The sequence below is a fragment of the Coloeus monedula genome, assembly GCF_965178545.1.
Source record: "Coloeus monedula genome assembly, chromosome: 2".
NCBI lineage: Eukaryota > Metazoa > Chordata > Aves > Passeriformes > Corvidae > Coloeus > Coloeus monedula.
Window position 1 is genome coordinate 11,325,808 of NC_138782.1, and position 20,962 is coordinate 11,346,769.

The 20,962-nt window shown below is 39.5% G+C and overlaps 1 protein-coding gene across 8 annotated transcripts in view; it reads right to left on the reverse strand.

The window, feature by feature from the left end:
• EHBP1 (EH domain binding protein 1) overlaps positions 1-20,962 on the reverse strand; it is a 211,231-nt gene that overhangs the window by 95,445 nt on the left and 94,824 nt on the right. For all 8 annotated transcript variants that reach the window (XM_082303308.1, XM_082303307.1, XM_082303306.1 and 5 more), the window contains exons 9-10: positions 19,288-19,540; positions 12,784-12,967 (exon numbers count right to left, since the gene is read on the reverse strand). In XM_082303308.1, the coding sequence (XP_082159434.1) occupies positions 12,784-12,967; positions 19,288-19,540 (437 nt within the window). The remainder of the gene's footprint in view (positions 1-12,783; positions 12,968-19,287; positions 19,541-20,962) is intronic.

The window sequence follows — 20,962 nt, forward strand, 5'->3', positions numbered from 1 at the left end:
CTTTTCACAGAGTTCCTAAGAGCACTTTGGCAACGTTAAGAAAAGGGCTCATGGTGTTACAGAATATGGTTGAGTTATGAAGCAGATTCTAGGACAAAACACTTGAATTACGATCTGTTAAGCCATCTGTATCAAATTGCTGTCTGAATTCACTTTGTAGAAAGCTTGCATGCAGATAATAAATGTATATTTATTATACATAAAGGTATATATATACAATATTTATATATTGTTATAGATAAAGGTATATATTATATATATACACTTTTTTATATAACCATAGTAGTAAATATACTAAGATACAAGTTTGTACATATCTCAATACATAAAAAATACCCCAATCTTATTTAAGTAACAGAAACACGTTCTGACTATGTGTTTAAGTAAAAATTACTTTCATTATGCCCAGAAGCATAAAATACAAGGCAGCTAATTGGAAAAAAACAAAGAAAACAAAAACCCCATTCTTTTTATTTGTAATTATTTACGGTGATATAACATTTTAGGATACTTTAAAGCTTGTTTGGCTGAGTTGGATTCTAAAGGTGTATTTGCCTTGAAGCAAGCCAAGAAACATGACCTTTGCAAGGCTTTAAGATTACAGTTCCTTGTCTCGAAGGTGTTTGAAGTGAGGGAGAATAAAGATTTCACCTGGCCTACCAAAGAAAAAGAGACTGTATCTTCCCTGTGTATTACCCTTCCAACATACAAAAGACAGCTAAGGGGTTAGAAACAACTCTAACCTGCCCCAGTTCACACTCATGGAACCTTGGGTGGAAAGATTTTACTGCTCTGGAACATAACTGAGGGTCAACTAAAGGACCTCAACTTCTCCCTGCCTTCAGTGGACTCTGCATTAAGTCTCAAGAATGCTTACAAAAATCCAGGTGTGTAACAGTCAGCCTCCAAATGTTCTTTCAAAATGTATTTCTCTGGTTCTGCTGTGTGCCTGTGACAGCCTCTCCCCCATTTGTGCAGGCACAATTTGAGCAGTTATGTACACATCTGTGAGCTTAATGTTGGTCCCCACACTGAGCACCCAGGGAAATAAAGGCGACTTTCCACAGCCACAGTGGGCATTAATCCACGACATGCAAGCAACATTTATGTGCTCCTGGTGCTAAAGATGCCAGGCATGCATATGAAGTTGCTCCTAGTCTCAAAATTAAACATCACAGGACCTTTACCAAGGTAACAAAAATTAGTAATGAAGCCTCCAGTACCCAGAGAGCTGTGTTCTTCGAGATATTCCATCCCAGGTAACAAGGGTTTTGGGGGTAATTTTTGGTTTTGGTTTGTTTGTTTTTGTCTGTTAAAATACTCCTTATTTTGGGGACAGTAGACATGTTACAACTGCTGAGTATCCTGTGGCATGGCATCAGCTAGTGGGAACCCACAGCTCACCCCAGCAAGCTCTGCTCTAAAGGAGAATGGGAAGAGGCAGGATAAGATGTATTAGAAGATGTTTCACCAGGCTACATCCTCTGAATCCAAATGATTTTCTCCCCGTGAGAGACTGCCCTCTCAACACCATAGCTCTCTTTAAAGTGGTGTAAGCATTTAATCAGTGAGTGTTTAATCAAGCTTTTAAATAAAGCTGAACTAATATATTAAGCTCACCAATATTTTTCAAAACATTTACAATGTGATTTCCTTAATGACTTTAGTTTCTAGCTAGCCCCTTTAAAGCCCTTTCATTGAGCTAGAGCGCATGATTTCATTCACACTTTAAAAGCTTTTCCTATGCATGCTTTTCAAAGCTGATTTGTCTGAATTAGACACGTGAACGATATCTAAATTTTCTGCATTACTCATTACTACAAACTATGAAGTATCATTCAGGGGTTAACACAATTATCTGCTAATCTGCAAAACAGCTCTTGTCAATAATGAAACTAAGTAAAATACATTTGCATGTCCTCTTTTTATTGAGATAAAAACAAATTTGGTATATCTAATGAGACATAAAACTACTTAAGTGATATCAGGAAGAGTTCTTGCTGTAAATACATTTTTAGCCTTTTTTCCCCTTTATTCTGTAACAGTCTCTTTATAGAGTGCTTGCACTGTATTTTTTTTAGATCCATCTATATGCTTCTGCACAGGATAAATCAAACCTAAAAATATTAGCAGGATCTCGATTTTGTATTCAAACAGCCGATTCTCCAGCAAAACAACATCTCTTTTTTCCTGCATACTCCATTTTTGTTTTCCTTAAAACAACTCAGAAAAAATGTGAATCTAAAAATATGGTACATGCCACAAACCCCTCAAACAGCTCATATAGTGACAATTGCAGAGAACAGAATTCTGCTGAAAGAATAGAGAGAAATAGATTTAAAAGGAGGCAGTGAATCAAAAAACCCTGCTTTCAGCTTGATGCCAATAAAAACCAGAATCACTCAGTTCCTTTGGATTGTTTTCTATTTATTTTCTTTTCTTTTATGCAGTTAATATTTTAGGAAATTGTTGGGTTTTTCCCCCCCTTTTTTTGTCACCACAGACACTCCCTTTAGGCAACCGTGCATCAACAATCCTCCCACGTTCAAAGTCGGCTACATCTGTTGCTCTTTCCCATTGTTGAAAATTCCTGCCTTAATCCTATTTGACTTTATTCATGCAAAGGTCATCCTGAATTCAACAAATGGAGGAGCGATAGCAGGCACACTGTTGAACATGGCTAAAAAATGCTGTTGTAGAACATGCAGCTAGTGTGCCGGCACTATCGCACAAGTACTCGCTTTATTATGCAGCCTCTTGTCACCACAGCTCTGTTGCAGTATGAATTGGCAACATATTCTCCTTGCAACTCAGGAATACAACATTTTCCTTCTAACTGGCTTGATTTTCTCTCCTTTAAGAAGGTTTGTGCTTAACTTGCGTTTGCTGGTGGGTATGACTGCAACATACACACAGAATTAAGGCTTGGCTTCTGGCACCTATGGCTTCCCTTTTGCTCCTGGATTTTACCTCTAAGCTTCACAAATCTATTTCAACGACCTGCCCACCTAAAACTAATGGTGATCACCATTTTAAATAAATTAGCCAAAATTCTATCTAAAAATACTTCTACAAACCAGGGTAGAACAGCTAATACAAATACCTCATTTTAGGGCCATCACTGCACTGTAGATTTGCTTACAAATGCCATCTATTTTGGTTTTAGACTTATTTTTCTTTCCCAGCAACAAAAAGCATTCTGGCTTAGACCTGATTTATTCCTATGCTTAAGTATCTGACCCAAACCAAAGAACATTTAGCAAGAACAGTGAATTAGTAAGCAAACCAAAGTTAACTATCAGACTGATTTATGAAGGGAAGATAATTATTTTTGTAATACTTCCATAACTCATCATGACAGAAGGAAAGGAATATTTATTCATGCACACTTATTTCCAATTTGAGGTGCTTGCCAACCACGATGAACCAAACCCATCCCTCAGGCAAGCAGAGAACCAGGCACATTGTTAATGTGCTCCTTTCACTGAGTGCTGCACTAGGGGCCATGGATGGTGGAGAGAGCACCCAGGACTTTATCTAAACCAGCCCCAGCATAAAGCTCAAGGTAACAGCTAAAAGTCAAATGCTACAATGTCAGCTTCTACAAATTGTGTTGAGGTCCTTGTTAGCTGCAAGGGAACACTGGAAAGAATCAAGTTTTCAATTTAAAAGCTGTCCTGCACTCTGCCTGTGTGGGTCTTGTTAAGAAACCTGATAATAAGGTATCAAAACTGTACAGAAAAAGGATAAATTTTATCAGGTTTTTGTTGCAAGATTTTGAGGATTTTTGTTTTGACAATGGTTTAAAAAGGTCTTAGGAGAGGAGAAGTGTTCCTTCTTTCTTCTACCTTTTAAAGAGCAAAGCTTGAACTAAACATGAGTCTGTGAAGCCCAGCATGAGAATCAAAGTCCTCCAGGTCACAAACCACAGGAAGGCAGCCCTCCAGCACCTACATCAGGAGCCCATGGCCTTGTGCCATCTGCCTGACTCCCCCAGCTCCCTTCTGCCAGAGAAGTGAAGGCAAATAACTTACAGGAAATAGAATAAAATAAAAGGCCCTCATCGGGGATAAGGATTTTCAGATGACAGAAGCTGGCCTAGATCTCATTAGAGCTGACCCAATGCAGTTGTCATTCAGATGTTTGGGCAGGCCAGGACTGCTCCATCTGTCCAGCCACTGGCTGTGCCTAATCCACTTGTCCTCTGGGAGAGAAACCCAACACTGCCATGGAAGCCTTGATATTTAGGAACCATAGCACTCCAGAAACCTCAATGCTTCTGTCAGCTCCTAACTTCTTCCTTGCATTTATGCACCTCAGGGATATTTTATGGATAGGTTTCAGGCAAACGTCTTTGGCACCTCCATGAGGAGATGAGGATGAGTCCCCTCCCCAGTCCTGCAGAAATGGGTGCAACGAGAAACTTGTCTCAAAAGCAGCACTGAACTTGGTTCACATGCCCTGCTCTCCCCTCTGGGGATCCCCCACTGCCATGATCCCCATCTCTCTCTCTCTCTCCTGGGACTTCAAGCATTTCATTCACCTCATAAGGGGGGAAGTTAGAGCCCAGAAAAGGCAGCATGAATGTTCCCACAATCCAAAGGCCTTCTCATCTCCCCTGATTGCAGCAGCCTTGAAGTTATTCCAGAATCAGGAGAAGAGTTTTATTTGACCAGTGTTGCACATGTGGGTAAGACAGACTGTTGAGCACTTCATTCAAAGAAAAGGGAAGTTTTACATAAATCATCACATATATTTATATGGGAAAAATTAAAGAAATTCTCATGCCAGTGTCATTTTTGAAAAAATATGAAATAAGTATTTTTTGTTACAGTTTGCCTACAGACAATGGTGGGTGCTGGCATTTCAATGGCAAATAGCAACACTATGTCACACTACATATCTGTTGGCTTTTCCAGTTTCTGCCAGAGATGGATTTTGTTCTCACAGAATAGTGCACAATCTTAAACTTCCAAGATGAAATAAAACATATGAAATTACTGCAATTACATATCTAAAGAGCATATTTTTCCACAACAACTGAAGCAATATTTTATGACAACACATCTGAGTTCTATAATTTGTAAATGTAAGTTAAATTTAAAATATGAAAAGTGAGGTCTGGAATGTCATAACACTGGTGCAGTTACCAAACCTTACGTGCGCAGACATTTTGCAGAAGTGGTAACTGGCGCAACTCAGAACTGCTGCAGGCACTGACAAAGCTTCCATCCATTTCAGTAGGAGCTACATTGCACCAATAATGCACAAGTACCTTAAAGAGCAGTTATGAAAATGACAGAAGCAGTCAAACATTTATCAACCTGAACACTACGTATATTAATTTGCAATGAAAAATATTTTTCCAGGACAGCTCTGGAGACCCGTTGTCTGCATCCCCACTACTAATTAAGAGCCTAAAGAAGAAACAGTCAAACACTTAAGTAGCAGCACTGAAAGCTGCCAAATCAAGTGTTCAAAGATTGTGGTTACAAATACATTTTTATTAGTACCGTTTGTATAGTAGCATATATATGTTTTCGAATAAAAACTGAGGTCCACAAAAGAACCCACCTCCAAATTATTGTAAGCTAATGCTTTTGAGTCCTCAGGCTGAATCACCTAAGACCTGACCTTAGAGAGAACTGTTTGTTTTATGATAGTTCATGGGACACAAAACAGCACTCTCTCAGCTGCATGGCACTACAGTCAAGCCAATAGCTCTGTTAATTTATCCGGGTTGGATGCAGCTGTGAACTTGAGAAAAAAGAAAAACAACCAACAAACCACCACAGTCCAAATCTGGTTCAAGAGATTAGCTTAGCACCACACATTAAGGAATTCATGATAGAGGGAAGGATTCATTCTCTGCTCCTGGACAGCACTCAATTGTCACAGAAAGCAGTGCCTTTTGCTGGCCCTTGGCTCAGCACACTGCCTGGACTGGCTCCCTGCAGAACAGCACATACAGTGTGGTGTGAGCCACCATATGAGGACATGTTTCCATCTAGGTAATACTGCAGCTTCTGGGACAAGGAGAGAAGTAATGGGCTGAGGATGGAAGCAGCTCAGCTCTGCCTCCAGTCCCGGGCATAACTCCTGCTACAAGACATTTGGGCAAACTGCTGAGGGTTTTAACCCCCAAATTCTGAAGGAAGCATCTCTCTTAGAGATAATGTGACTATAGAGCAGCACCTACATCTTTCTGACAGCATGGGCATAAGATACTTCAGTCAGAAGGGCAGAAAGCCACACACAGAACATGGAAGGGCTTGGTTTCATCTATAGTCTTGATGTCCAACAGTGGGTACTTGTTGGCACCAATCACAGAAATAATATGAAGGCAATATAGTCAAGTTCACAAACACCTTTTGAAACTCATGAAAACAGTAATAAGAAATTGCTTAAGTACCGAAGTTAAAAGATGGAGCCTCTTTTATTCTTTAACACTTGAAAAGCTGCAAGTTGAATGACTTGTCTGTGCTTCCACATGATTATCTCACTATCTCTCTGTTCATATTATGTGTGCAGCTTGTCTTTCTTCCTATTAAAAGGAAAAAATATCTTTGGGCTGCATGCAAAGGCAGATTTTCTCAGAATGCCTTTTTCTTTGCTTAAGTTGATAATAGTTGACATCTTCCAATTCTATCCAGTGCCTTCCAGATCTTCCTTGGGCTTGAACCATCTGTCTACATAGGGAGTGACAAAAAATCTCATGAAAAGGAGCTGTACAATTCCTTTGCAGCAAATGTGAAGCTGAAAAGGACTAAAATCATTGAGGAAGATGTTACAGAGAGCTGGGGAGTCCTTATGTGAAAGGACAACTGGAGATACTTTTGATACCAAGAGATAGTGAGTGATCTTTATCTCCCATTTGGAGTTTACTGTCATTCCTCCACTTGGTTCCATTACTACACCTGTGTTTTAGGATGAAATTTTCCTACTGTTTGGTCACATAAGGTTGATAATCTTGAGGTAAATAAAAGTGGAGAAAACAAGCAGCTGGAGACTTTAGGATCTCTGATATCTTGGGAGCTGTGCCTAGTGCTATATGAAATGTCACTTCTCCGCCTTCCACCAAACCTACCTGAGTGTTTTGTGCTCTAGCATTTATTCTGACTTAGAATAAATAAGAAGGAGAAACAAAAATTACAGGTTTCTTCTTGTTCCCTTGAAAAGTATCTGAGAATTTCTCTTCTTTCATAAGGAAGTAATTCGTACTCCCTTCGCTGCTTGAAGGACAAACTGTCTATCAAGTAGAAATTTTTCTGGACAGCCTGAACATCCCGAAGCATTGCAGATACACAGCAGATTACCAAGGATACTGGATGGAGATGGGTTATTACATATCATGCAGAAAAACAATTCTGTATTTCCTATAAATGTTTCATCAGAGCTTAAATGAGCTAGCTTGTCTGGCATGAGAGAGCAGATTATTATCTGGCATGCAAAACAATTAATTTCAGTTTTAAAATGAGAGACAGAGATAGCTGAAACAATGATGGTGACAAACAGACATGTTACTATTGGCTTTGGACTATTATGTGAATGTGCATTCTCCTCTTCCACCAACTTAAAAGGCCATCAAAAATTCTTGTCTAAAAGCACCAAAACCAATTCCTGTGTTTTCATGACTACCAGCAACACCATGCCTTTCATAAAGGCAAGAATGGTGTGTACAATAATGATAGCTGATTTATCATTCCATCCTGATGCCATACACTTTCATCAGTTGCAAGGCATAACTGAAAATCCATTCAAGGTGAAGTTCAAAAAGCATCTTGTGGTCTGATATCAATTTTATGTCTGTTCATATAATCATGTATTGCCCGAGAAACATCTATCCCCAGGACGGAGTGCAGGAGTTGCATTTACTGAGAGATTCTGGGCAGGCAGCTGTGAGATGAAGCTCTGAGAGCTCCCAAATTCCAGGTTGGCAGGTCGTCAGCCTGCAGTAGTTACTCTGTAATGTGGTGGCCGATTGACCAGTGGTACACTGACCTGCCATCCCACAATCAGAGCTGCGACCGGGTAAGTTTTACACCACTGACATGTTCCCATATCCCTGTTACCATTCCCCTTTTTTTCTAGCTTCTTAGTTAATAAAGAAAGGGGAATGTAAAGAGGGAGGGAATGGAAGGCCCCCCCCTGAGAATTGCAAATTTTTAACTCTGTTTAAAACTGTAGCAGAAACACCTGCCAACTGACACTCCATTAGGAAACCCAGCACCTGTCCCACCACCACCCTCTGGATGTTCCTGATACCACTGGCAGGGGAGGCTTGAACTGTACTGCAGCCAAAAGAAACCCTGGCAAAGACTATCTCCCTTTGTGAGAGCATCCATACCAGTGTCCAGAGAAAAATCCCCTGAAGGATTTGAGGACTTGTTGGGACGATGGCTTATGGGTGTTTCTGATTGTTTTTGTTGTTCCACGTGTGTTTGGTTGTTTGGGGCGTCCAGTTCTGGGATCTCTGGGGGAGGCCTTTTTAATTAATACAGAAAAGAGAAGTTGTGGTGGCCGATTGGCCAGTGGTACAAGAGACAGAGAGGGCTCTTGGTAAGACAGTCTCTGGTGACAAAGACTTTGGTTATGGTGAGGGAAAGGAGCCTCTCCCAGGATGCCTTCTTCAGTTATAGTAATGAACCCCAGTTCTGCTTCCCTGGTTGGCTCCTGGTGTTAGCCACACCCCTGTACTTAAGCTCGAGCTGTCAGATGTTCAGGGTCATTTTGCCTCTGGAAACCTTCACAAGTTGTAGCAATAAACTGCTCTCTCTGGAACTCTATGCAAGGACCCTTCTCAACTCCTTGCCATCGGCTTAATATTACTGAAGCCGTCCCTGCGTCTGTGCATTCACGCGTGTGAGCCACAGAGCCAGAGGGGGCTCAGTAATACTGTAAGGCATGTGTTTAACCAGCACAGGCTTCCAGACCCTGAAGACAGGACAAAGGACTTGAGACCAAGCTGGATTCACCAAATATAACATACCTGCTTACTTTCAGTAGGTTAATGGCAATGGCAGAAACCTGATGGATTCATGAGGCATCAACTGGAGCCTTGGCTAAAGTCTGGCAATAAACTGAATGCACCAAATCACAAGAAAAGCCTCTCTCAGAATTGTTTTCTGAAAGTGAAGGACATATGCTGTCCATCAAAGGAGTCAATGAGTAATGTCAATGCAGAGCAAGATTTATTTCTTTTAACATTTGAAAATTAAACATTCCCTATGGTTGAGATTGCTTACCTGTTTCCTCCAGTTCCCTAGTAAATAATTATTTACCTCCTATATAAATTCAGAAGCATTCCTGCTCCCTCATTCTCACAAAGACAATAAAATCCTTGATTGTGCAGAGACACACTGCTTTAGCTTCTCTACCACGAGACATAGTTGCCAGCTCTGGGACTGATCTTTCTTCAAATAAATTCAGCATAATGCAGGGAAGAGAAGAAATGCTGAAACTGGCTGAGACTTAACCCTGCTGAAGTTCATATGTGTATTTTGTAATCAGCTAAAGCCAATGATGACCACTGATATGCATGCTATGTACTGGTCTGATACCACATTTTGAGCTTGAGACCACTTTTTTTCCCACAAAGTCAACAAGTGGGGGAAATTTAAAAAGTCTCTATCAACTCTGCGAAAGGCAGAACCTGGTTATGCAAACCAAGTAAAGAACAGTAACACATGTATGACAGTAACAAGCCGTACAAGGCTTTAGTTGGGCTTGACAGCACTGTAGCAGTTTGATGACTGAGGAGCTTAATTACAGCTTTGCACTTTGTCAGACTCACCTAAATAGAGTCAGCATACCATAGTTTTCAAGTCATTTGAGATGATTAACTGTGGGGTAACTCCAGATCTCAGACTTTGCATTTTAAGCCCTCTCTGATGACTCAGATTAGTTTGGAGGAGATATGCAAGACAGGAGAAAATTAAGATACTCCTTTAGGAAGTGTGAATAGATAAAAAAGCTTGAAAGCAAAACTTCCTCCAAACTCAGACATGGCAAATACTGTGGGCTGAAGAGCTGGCTGGATCCTTAAGGACAGTTAGGCCCTACCTTATCTAAGAGAGATAACTGACCCTCCCTCACCAATACAGCTGACAGGGGATCTCCAAGTGACCAAAAGGGCCTGCTCAAGGGCAAGACATTGAAGGGGCTTGGAAAGGGTTTGCTGCTACAGGTAACTGAGTGCTCATCACTTACTTGCTGGTGTGTAGATGGCAATGACAGCATTTGTGGTTTTTGGATTCAGCCAGTGTGATGAATGCACGTGAAGGAAAAATGAACACCAAATACTCTGTCAAAGATGTGCAGAGGAGCTTTTGGAATCCTTTTCCTTAAACTCTAAAGTTCTAATATTAATGCCACGTTTGTGTAGTTTAAAGATTAGCATTTCTGCTCCACAGACATTTCCTTTCACAGCAACCAAGACAGGGAACTGAACCTGCTGCAACCACTTAGCCTCTGGTGTAACTCCCAAAACTTTCACTGCACAGAAAACTTGGACAAAACACTGAATGAGATACATGATTCAACCTCCCTTTACCTAAGTTTACCTCTATAGGACTACTCCCCTACATTACGGCATGTACTAAGTTCATGTTTGTATAGTGCCTATACCTTTGGATGGAAGTTTTTCTGGAATTGCTAAACATTGTCTCTATCATTGAGCAATAAACAAGTGATTTGTGCCAACACTCCAAATCCCACCTGGGCACTGTTTTGTACTGTGCTGTGAGAAAACAGTTTCTTTTCTTTTAAATGCCAGTACTTTTCCAAATTTCAAAAAGCATTCCAAGTAAAGTGCTTTTGATCTGAGTGCAAAACAATTCAAGCACAGAAAAAAGACTCTGCTTACAGAAAGCTTTCTGCATTGCAAGTGACCGTACAATATTTTTAACACACCCACTCAGCAAAACTTTCCACTGTAATATAATGAACCAGGACACTGCATCTGCTTTGGAGCCTTCCCTAATGTCTCCTATCCTCCAAAGTCCTGTTAAAAAAATTAATTAAAGCTTTCCTATAAAAGAGCTTGTGAGCACAGAGCTCCACCTTCCCTCCCAGCCCTAATGAAAATCAGAGTTTCAGTACATGGACCTCTGCTGATCTCAGCTGTGCCTCAGGGTCAGAAAGGTGGGCAACAAGCAGGCAGGCACCAAAACATTCACCAAGTAACACCATGCACAACAGCAGGAACTACTTGACTGTCCATAACAGCACAGTCCTCTCAGTGAGTTCAATCCTGAATCTTTTCTTAATCAGTTCCACCTTTCAGACACACTAAAGCTTCATCTAGAGCAGACAAAAACGACAACAACCAAACTCAGTAGTAACATGTTATTTCAGCACAGTGAAGACATGCATGAAGCAGAGAGACATATTTCCTTGGATGCATATCTGTAAAAAAACACCTCTCAAACAATGAGCAAGGGGGGCCACAATTTCCACCAAGCAACCTGATAAAAATCTCCACAGATGTCTTTTCACAGCCTGGTAGTACCAGAAAGATTTGCTTTGGCCATTTTGCTTTGACCTAAGGGCCAGACTCCACCAGAAATCAAATAATGTGTTGTATTACATGCAGAAACTCATGCAGAAACACCAGCTAACAGGGCTGAATCCCATTTCAGAGCATTATAAAACTGCTGTGCTTTGATTTCATATATCCCTAGTTGTGGTTTTGCATACAAAGAATTACTTGTGAAGTGTACTTGTGGTCTTACTCCACTGTTTTGTTTTGCCATGAGCAGACATGATTAGATTCCTGGTCCCATACTCTTTAGCCTGAGTAAGTGGTAAAATGACAACAAGATCAGAGCCTGAATGGACAAGGACATGTGAGCAATCTGGCTGAGTAATTATGCAATGAAATGATAGGTATGACAAGTAGTTTCCCTCAATTCTGAAATGCAAGTACAGCAGCTCTGATTCAAGGCAAACCAGATGATAATATGCACACATTGGGCAAGACACACTGGAAGGGAGGCATGGCATTCTGTCCTCATCTTCCTACCTTTAAAACAATGTAGGACATTCATTTCTAAGAAAGGTCCATTAACTCATATTAATAAATGCTTATTTCGTTTAAAGAAAAAGCACCAAGTGGTGCTAACTGCTGAAACACTGGAGTTGAAATCCACACTGACAGAACTTGGCTGTTGTGGTAATAAAACACCCACCCCTCAATTACCTCTTCCAATGAAATTGACTCTCATTTTCCCATGAAAACATAAATGGACATGCAGCATGCTTAGTCTGGACATTCCTAGTAAACAGTTAACCTGATTTAAACTAGACTGTCTTTTTTTAAATTACTTCAACATAGCTATGGAATTGGACATATATAAATCCCAATACAAATAAACAGTATCCAGTACTAAGCTTTTAAAACCCAGATCTACGACAGAAATTTGGAGACAGACTCTTCCACAGGGGCAAGGCTTAGCAGCATTAAAATAGATCAGGACAAAGCACTGTTCAACATGATTTTCTTCCTTCTCGATGGCATATCCAGCTGTCCTGTAACATGGGTTACTGGAAGATTCTTTTCTTTGAAACCGCAATTGCTGATACTGTTGTCATTAAATCCTTAAAGAAAAAATACAAGCTCCTACTGTTGCACCCTCCCTATGAACCAAGTAAATAGAGACAAGCCAACACCTTATTGAGTACAGGCAAAGTTTTTAAGATGCCTGCAGAAATAAACAGGATGATTACAATGCACAGAAAGGTACTGTTATGAACAAAGATGAAATTTTGGTATGAAAAGCCTACCTTAGGAGAGGAGGAAAGCTCCCTCGATGCAGGAATTGCTGACATGTTCTCACCCATGCCCATCTCCGTCTTTGGCAAGAGGTTTGGGGGTTCAGGAGCCTTTCTTTTCATCTTCTTCTCCGGTTCTTGCCGAGCAACTTTAATTAAAGCAGGACTTGATTTTGGTTCATAAAATGGATTTGATCTAATTAAAAGAAGGGAAACACATTTCTTTGCTATCTCCTTGGAAATAAAACCGGAAATAAGACCTGTTTAAGAAAGCCAGTGACTAAAATGGTTTTATTATCCCACATAAGAATATATTTTATCTTTATATGCTTTTAAATACTACTTTTTCATACAATTGAAAAGTGAGTTACAACAGTTAGAGCAGCATTATTTAGTCAAAATTTCCATAATTTTTATAAAGTCCTGTAAATTGCAGAAGTTTTATCAACTGCATAAAGCTAACTCTTCAATTATACTTTGCTATCTATCAAAGAGTGATCTAATTCTATGACAAAATCAGTAGCAAAAAATTTGAGTGAAGCTGCTGGGTGTTTAACACTGTAACGAACAGACTAAAGAAAGCTCAATTAAAACAATTAAGAATCAGACCACTGGTACAGTTGTGCTTCCTATAGAGGCCTCACTCTTGGCTGTCCAGGCTTGAAAATTCTGGCCTCCATGGGTACACCATCAACCTCGAGTGTATTTCAAACTGTACTTTACAGGCACCACACCATTTCCTCTTAGGATAAGAGAATAGTGTAAGAAAACCCCATCTGACTTGCACATATCTCTCTGCAGACACCAGTAGGCATCACCTGTCTATTTTGAAAATACTTTTTATAACTAAACCCTGTTTTAGAACGTTACAGAGCAAACATCTTCCACCAAGTATATGCAGTCCAAAGAATTACCCTTAACTCGGGTGTCCATGTTCCAACTCTGCATTTGTATCACCCTAAGTAAATACCACCACGGCCAAATTTTATGTCAGCTTGATACGTCAAATATCAATCAATCAATAATACATCAAATAATGGCTTGTTCTACACACTTAGTGGAGCCAGCAGTTTCGTATCCTGCTAAGGATACTTACAGGAATCTTTTATGCACTGAATTATTTCATTATTAATACTATCTGCTTTTCGTACTTTGCAATCCAAAATAGGACAGTTAGTTATGAAATAGATACATTAATTTATTATTTTCTAGTCCCTCTTTCCCCTGCAAGATGTATTTATCATATATCTCAAACTATGATTCCCAACAATCTATCTGCATACAGTTATTATATGCAGTGTAACCAAGTATAACAAATAACCTCAGTCCCTTGAAGTCCATTAGAATTCAGCTCTGGATGGAAACACTAAAGCATTAGATAAGAGTCTACCTAGCTAGATCCATTTACAAATCCCCTCTCAGGATGAGAGTCAGGAGCTAGTACACACTATTTTTTAAGAACTACAACAGCAGTGAAAAACCAGCTATTCATCCAATTGCCTTCCACACAACATCAAATTTCTCTCCTTCATTTGTACTTTTAGTATGAGAATGTCTTTCAGTCTCATAGATAAACTTTAGTTTATTTTAATGCAATTTACAGCCATCCTATTTTCACTGAGAAAAAGCAAGCAATTAATAACCCACACCACAGAAAAGAAGCCTACTTTTGAAAGGCAAAGTTTACCAAAGCACATAAGTGAAAATCAGGCATAAAATCTCCAGACCTTTCTAACAATCTGTTGCTTCTACTCCTTACAGAAAAAGATATCCAACTCCTGAAGCAAAGGGAAAGACTAACACTAAAATAACTCATTTGTTGACTGAAGGCAACTTTCAGGTGTTCCCACTTTGCTGACCATCAAGTGCAAAGCCACCAGAGCAATCAAAACTAAAGGCAACCAAAATAACAAGTTAAATGGAAAGAGAAGGGTGTTTTCCTTGGGAGGCAGTAGGAAAAGGAGGTATTCAGGCTGGAGTGGAGAATGCATCCAGCTGTCAGTCGCTCTAATTTAGCTGACAGCCCAGCTCAGCTGCCTTCAGACACCAGAGAGTTCAAAGGGAGGTGAAAATGAAGATAAAAGAGATAAAGGCTGAAGAACAATGCATTGTATGGGACAGCACAAGGTTTTATTTAGTTCAACAAGTCAGCCTTTGGAACAGCCAACAGGCACAGCATGTTTGGCAGGAATTTACCTCTGAATTAGAAAGGTGTATTTGTAAGGTGTTAAAATTGTTTTGGTGTGAGAAAAAACCCAACACCTTATCAGTGAGAGTAAACAGGTTTGGAAGAACCATCTTCTGAATTTTTAAGCTCCAGAATTGCCCATGCTGCAGGTGCCATCCTGAAGAAATGTACCCTCTGTACCCACCAGAAGGAAGTGCTAAAAGGAGAGAAGCCACTGCTCTTTTTCTCTAGGGAAGAACGTACTTGAAAGCCAGACTAAACCCTCACATTTTGGTCACAGACACAGACATGGACACATGCTACCTTCTACCTTCCTCTCAGCACTACCTTTAATTGGTCTTACAAATACGGAGCAAGATTTTTGAAAAATTAATGTTAATACAGAAAAAAAGAGACCAAAATGGTTCTTTCCTGAACAAGCTATAAAGTTTAAAGTCATGAGGATCTGATATACGTAGCAGAGTTTGGTCCAACAGCTTCCACATGGCTCTACAAGAAATTAAGCATCTGAAAAGTCTGGTTGGAAAGAGCCTAAGCTGGAAAACATAAAAGCACTTTTCTCTGAGGTCAGCCCCATATTTACTGCTTCACTGAAGTTATTTAATTGATCCACATTAAATGATTTGTCTAAAGAGCCACTAGACTGTCCTCCACGAAATTAAAAAATCCCAGACCTGACAAGATACCTGGCATTAAACTGTCACTGACAATGTGGTGGCTTGTGGCTTCTTGTGCAACAGGCAACTTCAGCAGATGGCAACATGATAGCCTTGCCAATTACACAGCATAATTTTAAGCCATACAATGATTAATGAGATAAGAAGCCACAGAGCCAAATGATATTGGAAAGCAAGTTTTATTCTAACCAATTTAAAAATTATTTTGATCAATCTTACCAGTTAGCTGAAATAAAAAAAAATAAATAAACATTTTACTGAGGAGGAAACCCAAAGCTGTCAGTGTGGCAGGGCTAAAAGGTCAGGCAATATTGCCAATCAGAAGTACTAAGGTTAGTAAGGTTGAAAGCATTATACATGAAGCAGTTGTGAGCTGGGCTATTTTCAAATAATTAACTTCACAAGGTGTGCTGTCCTTCACTAACAGGTGGATTTTAATGTATAAAATTCAAAAAGGCAAAAGCAGAATTTTCCACTAATACTGAAATGTCCAAACTAAGAAAAGGAAAATGTGTTCCTTATCTTTAGCTAGGTATGAGAATTTAGCCAGAGGAAGTATGTTTTGAGAGCACAGTTTTGCAGCAGAGTAAATGTACTGGCTCACCCAAGTCCCTCTGTGCCATGCAGTGCCTCACAATGCTTATGCTCGTGACTCTGCTTTGTTTGTGTTATGAAGTATTAGTTCTCTTCACAAACATTAATCAAACACATTTCCATGAAGCAAGTTACCCAAGGTAAATCCTTCACAGAGGTGCACTGAGGCCAAGTACCTTTCACAGGATTACAGTGAGGGTCTGTTACAAAACTGGAGTCAGAGTTCAGCTCTTGGGGCACTCTGTGTAAGCTCTGAGTCCAGAATCAGAACTAGGGATCTGCCAGAGCAGAGTGGGACAAGGGTTCTGATGCTAAATGGTGTGTCCATGTTCTCAGGACACATCATTGCATTTTGCACAAAATGTAAGAGGAAAATGCCAAGCAGTACATTAAGTGAACTCCAATTAAACATTTAAGACATAGGGGTAAAAATGCATTGTATTTCCTGATCAACAGTAAATCAGGAGCATTCTGTTTCTTCCATTTCATGCTTTCCCCCTATAGGTTCAAAAGGACACCTGGAGAAAGCCCTTGACCAGTGACAGTCAAAAATGAAACATAATTTTTAAAAAATCAAAAGACAAGATGTTATGAGAGAGGTTGAAATAACATGCAAAGTTTTCTATTCTCATGATATGACTCAGTTGTTCAGCCTTGTCTTGAATACACTGCTCGGGCCAAGTCAACACATCTTAAAATAGACACATAGCAGAAGAAATAACAGGGTCCAGAGACGGGCGGTGGAAATGATTAGAGAGATGAAGAGACTTCTGTATGAAGAGAGATTGAAAAAGTTAGCACTCAGACAAGTGACAAGGAAAGGTGAACATGCTAGAGATAGACAAGACAACAAATGTTTATGGCAGGTAAATCCAATACTACTAATTGTTGTTTTGATAAGCCAGCAGAAGAGATAGTATGGGACCGGAAAGGGAATTTATTTACAATCAACAAAAGAAACGCATTTCATTAAAGATCTTGTTTTCTTGTGGAAAACTCTGCCACAAATTGACACTGAAACCTAGACTTCAATAGGCTTGGAAGAAGATTACCCACTCACGTAGATAATAAAAGCATCAATATATAGTAGATAAAAACAATACACATCTGGACATAAACCTTCATGACTTAGGGCACCCAAAAAACACCAACTGGCACTGCCTGTGAAAATTTTGCCTTTGGTGCTCACCAGACCATGCCTTAGCAGGAGCTTTCTACTTGAAAATTTGAAAATTAATGACATGAGATAAAGCAAAATAGTGTTTGTAGATGTGAGCTAACATCACATGTCCTGTGTTTCTAGACTGGGCTTTTATCATTACACTCATTCCTCCAGAACGTTCAGTATAAAGATTCAAAGGTTCTCCTTGCCACACTTCTACCCAACGCATTCAACAAATGGTCTCCAGGTCTTTTTGTATGATATACTGCTCCTGCAACTTCAGAGGAAAATGTGGAGAGGAAGGTTACTTTGGGGGTCAGGACATAAAAAACTTATGTAAAAGATGTGAAAAATTGATTTTACAGTGTTTATTGACTTCTTATCCTTCCATCTTCCCACGGGACATTGCTTTCTCATGAAAATACAGACCAGCTGTATGTTCAAGTAAAATCCACCTATGGGGAATTTATTTTTATCTTTGGGGAAAAACAACAATGAAGCAAATGGAGCCATTAAAACAAGAAGGAGGCTGTTTTAAACCAAGGGCTGAAGTCCAATACACAGCAAAAGGAAGGGTTACAACCCTGCCACAAGCCCCTTTGGCACAGATGTGCTTAGGGTGGAAATGGGAGTATAAACAGAAAACAGAGAAAATTCTTCACTTGCTCATCCATGCAGTTTTTTCTCAATCTTTGCTGTCCTCTATTACGTATATCTTGGTGGGTATCAAATGCACACATTTTTATTCCCTACAGATTCTGGTGACCAGTGAATGACCAGGAATGCCTGGTGTGGCTGTCAGCGTGATCACACTGTGCTCTGAAGACACAGCAGCCAGTGCTGTTTGTTCAGGCACTGTGCTGGTAAGTGGAGCTGGCAGAGGCATCATTCCCAACACCCTTGATTTATTTGTTCTTTTTATTCTTCACAGACCAAACAACAACATTAAATCCATGGCCACAGAGCTTTAAAAGGAAAAAAACTCTGCAGAGCCCTTCATATGTTTCTGTTAGAGTGCCTGGGAATCCTTCCATTTCCTAGACCACAGCTATAGACAGAGAAACAGAAAGATGATGATGGTATATCTCTGTTAGTAGTAAAGTAATGCAAATGTGATGCCATGATAAATCTCATTAAATAATGTAAAATTAAATGTTAATTAGAATTGTTGTCTGTAAAATTGCTCAGATGTAATCACCATAAACTGTCTCATGAGTGGTGTGGTTGGTGACTAATGACCACGAGCAAGGATTAAGGATACACCTTCCAACCTTCCAAGCTGTGCAGCAATTGCAAAAAGCTCTCCCTTCCTGATAGTTTCTATACTATAATACAAGGCAGTCAGTGTGAGTTTATAGAAGTTTCATGTGTGGTCATGCTGAAAGAAACAAAGTAAGTGCATATGGTGTTATCTCTCCCATATATTCAGTTTATGAGATTCTCAAAAATGTGCTATTTAGATCACAAAATGCTCTTCCTTTTTATATAGTACATCAAGATTAAACCAACTCCCTGCTATCATCAGAAAAAAATTAACATTTTATGTAGTAAAAATAATGGCAAAAAGTAGAGGAAGGACCAAGCTCTGCTGCTCCTTAATTTCTGGCTCATTTGCAATTGTCAGGGCATGAAGTGCCAGAAAGGTCCACAGACTTGCTCCCTATCAAGTTGTTTGCTATCAATAAGGCAAAGGAAAGTTTCCTCACTATCATGTTCAGCTGAATAGCATGACCTGGGGGTATGGTATTTCCTGCTACTGAGCTGCCCAAGGATGAGTCTGTGCTAAGGAGGTGATTAAAGATCACCATGGTTCAACCCAGTACACCTCAAGATTAAGACAGGGATCCCACTACTAATGCTTGCAAAGCTGCTGAAAGATGAAGAATCATACTTACTCATCCAGCTCTTCCTCCTCAGCTTTAGAGGTATCTGCATAGAGGTATTTGCTCATATCCACTGGCCTGACGTTTTTCCTTTTTGCAGGTTGTGGAGGAGAATCTCTTACGCTTCCAGGTGCTTCGGGTGCGTGATCTGGCTCATCAAATGGGTTTAAGTACTCCGGGGTATCTTCGTCCTTGAAGGGATTGTAACTGTCAGCATAGGAACTTTCTTCTGCCTTTGAAGACGAAGCCATTTCAGTGTGAAGTTCTACCAAATAATAAAAAAACATTAAACAGACTTAGAAAATTAAAAATTTGAAACCATTTTATCAGATATTTTAAAGGCATACGAAAAGGTCTGCTTAACTCTCAATACATAAAGCCATAGCCTTAGGTGAATTTTCATGCTTGTTTATTCAAAAACAGGTCTTTCAAAAGGTCTTTTCATTTAGACTATATTGAATAGGCGTAATTTTCTCACTTACTACAGCTCTTTCAACATAATTAGTTATTAGTTTTCTTATTTGTCATATAAATGGTATCACAACAGATATTAAAACATATTCACAAAGTACTAGCCAATTTGTATCCTTACAAAATGTTCTTAATTGTTTATTTGAGCTTTTAATAAAGAAAAAAGACATCCTGTATTTTATATTATTACTGGATTTTAAAACTGTGACAGTAAGTAGGTGGCCTTTTCATTTCTTAAAATTACTGAACTAAAAATCAGCTATTAAGTATTACCAGTAATTACATTTCAAAACACATGTGTGCCAACACATAATCTCACAGTAAAAACTAATTTAATTCAACCCTAAAGAGACAGATAATCAAATCACTCATCTTTTACTTGGGCCATACAACAAAAAGTTATTGGCAAGCTGGAGCTGCATGCTGTTCTCTGTGTAATGTCCTTTCTGTGGTGTCTGTTACTCTAAAGTGAATGGCTTCTGGATACTGAGTAATGCAAATCCCCATACAGCAATACAACATCTATTACAAAGACACTTAGTAATGTTAATCTTACTCTTCCTGCAGCATCAAATAATCAGAAGTACTGTTCAATACTGGATGTGATGTACTTCAAAATCTAGGCAAATAGTAACTTCAATGTAGTGTCATTAAAACCTAACTTTCAATAACCATATGCACATTACCCTTAACGAAAAGTGTTTTTCAGAGCTATGGTTACTATACTGGACTAAACATACCTTTAAGGTTCAACAGAGCAACTCTAAAATTTATTTGTAACAAGAGTCTAAAAATTAAAAAGATGGGAGTTCCAAGTGGACTTTTCACTGCAGAAATATTTGGGAAGACAAAAATCTCTAGTCACACAACCAACAAAGGGAAGCACTGTGTTTACATGAGTTTGGACGGATGATGTACCAAAGCTGCTAAACCTGGTGAATTGCTAGAAAATGTGAGTGTTCTCTACCCTGAATCCAGCCATTAGCATAGCCAAGGTGACGAAAAGCCCTACCCCACGTAGTGTGACCAACTCTAACTTACAGTGTGAACCAGAGCCATTCCTACTTGGATAGGAACATGATCTCTAGCTGCAGGTAGCAACTTCACCTATCTATGCACTGGACTCGTCACTAGATCAGGGCAAAGGCTTGGAGCAGGAAAGGCTTTAGCCCTTCTCAGGACAAGAGAGATCCACCTGCAGCGTGTGGAGGAGATC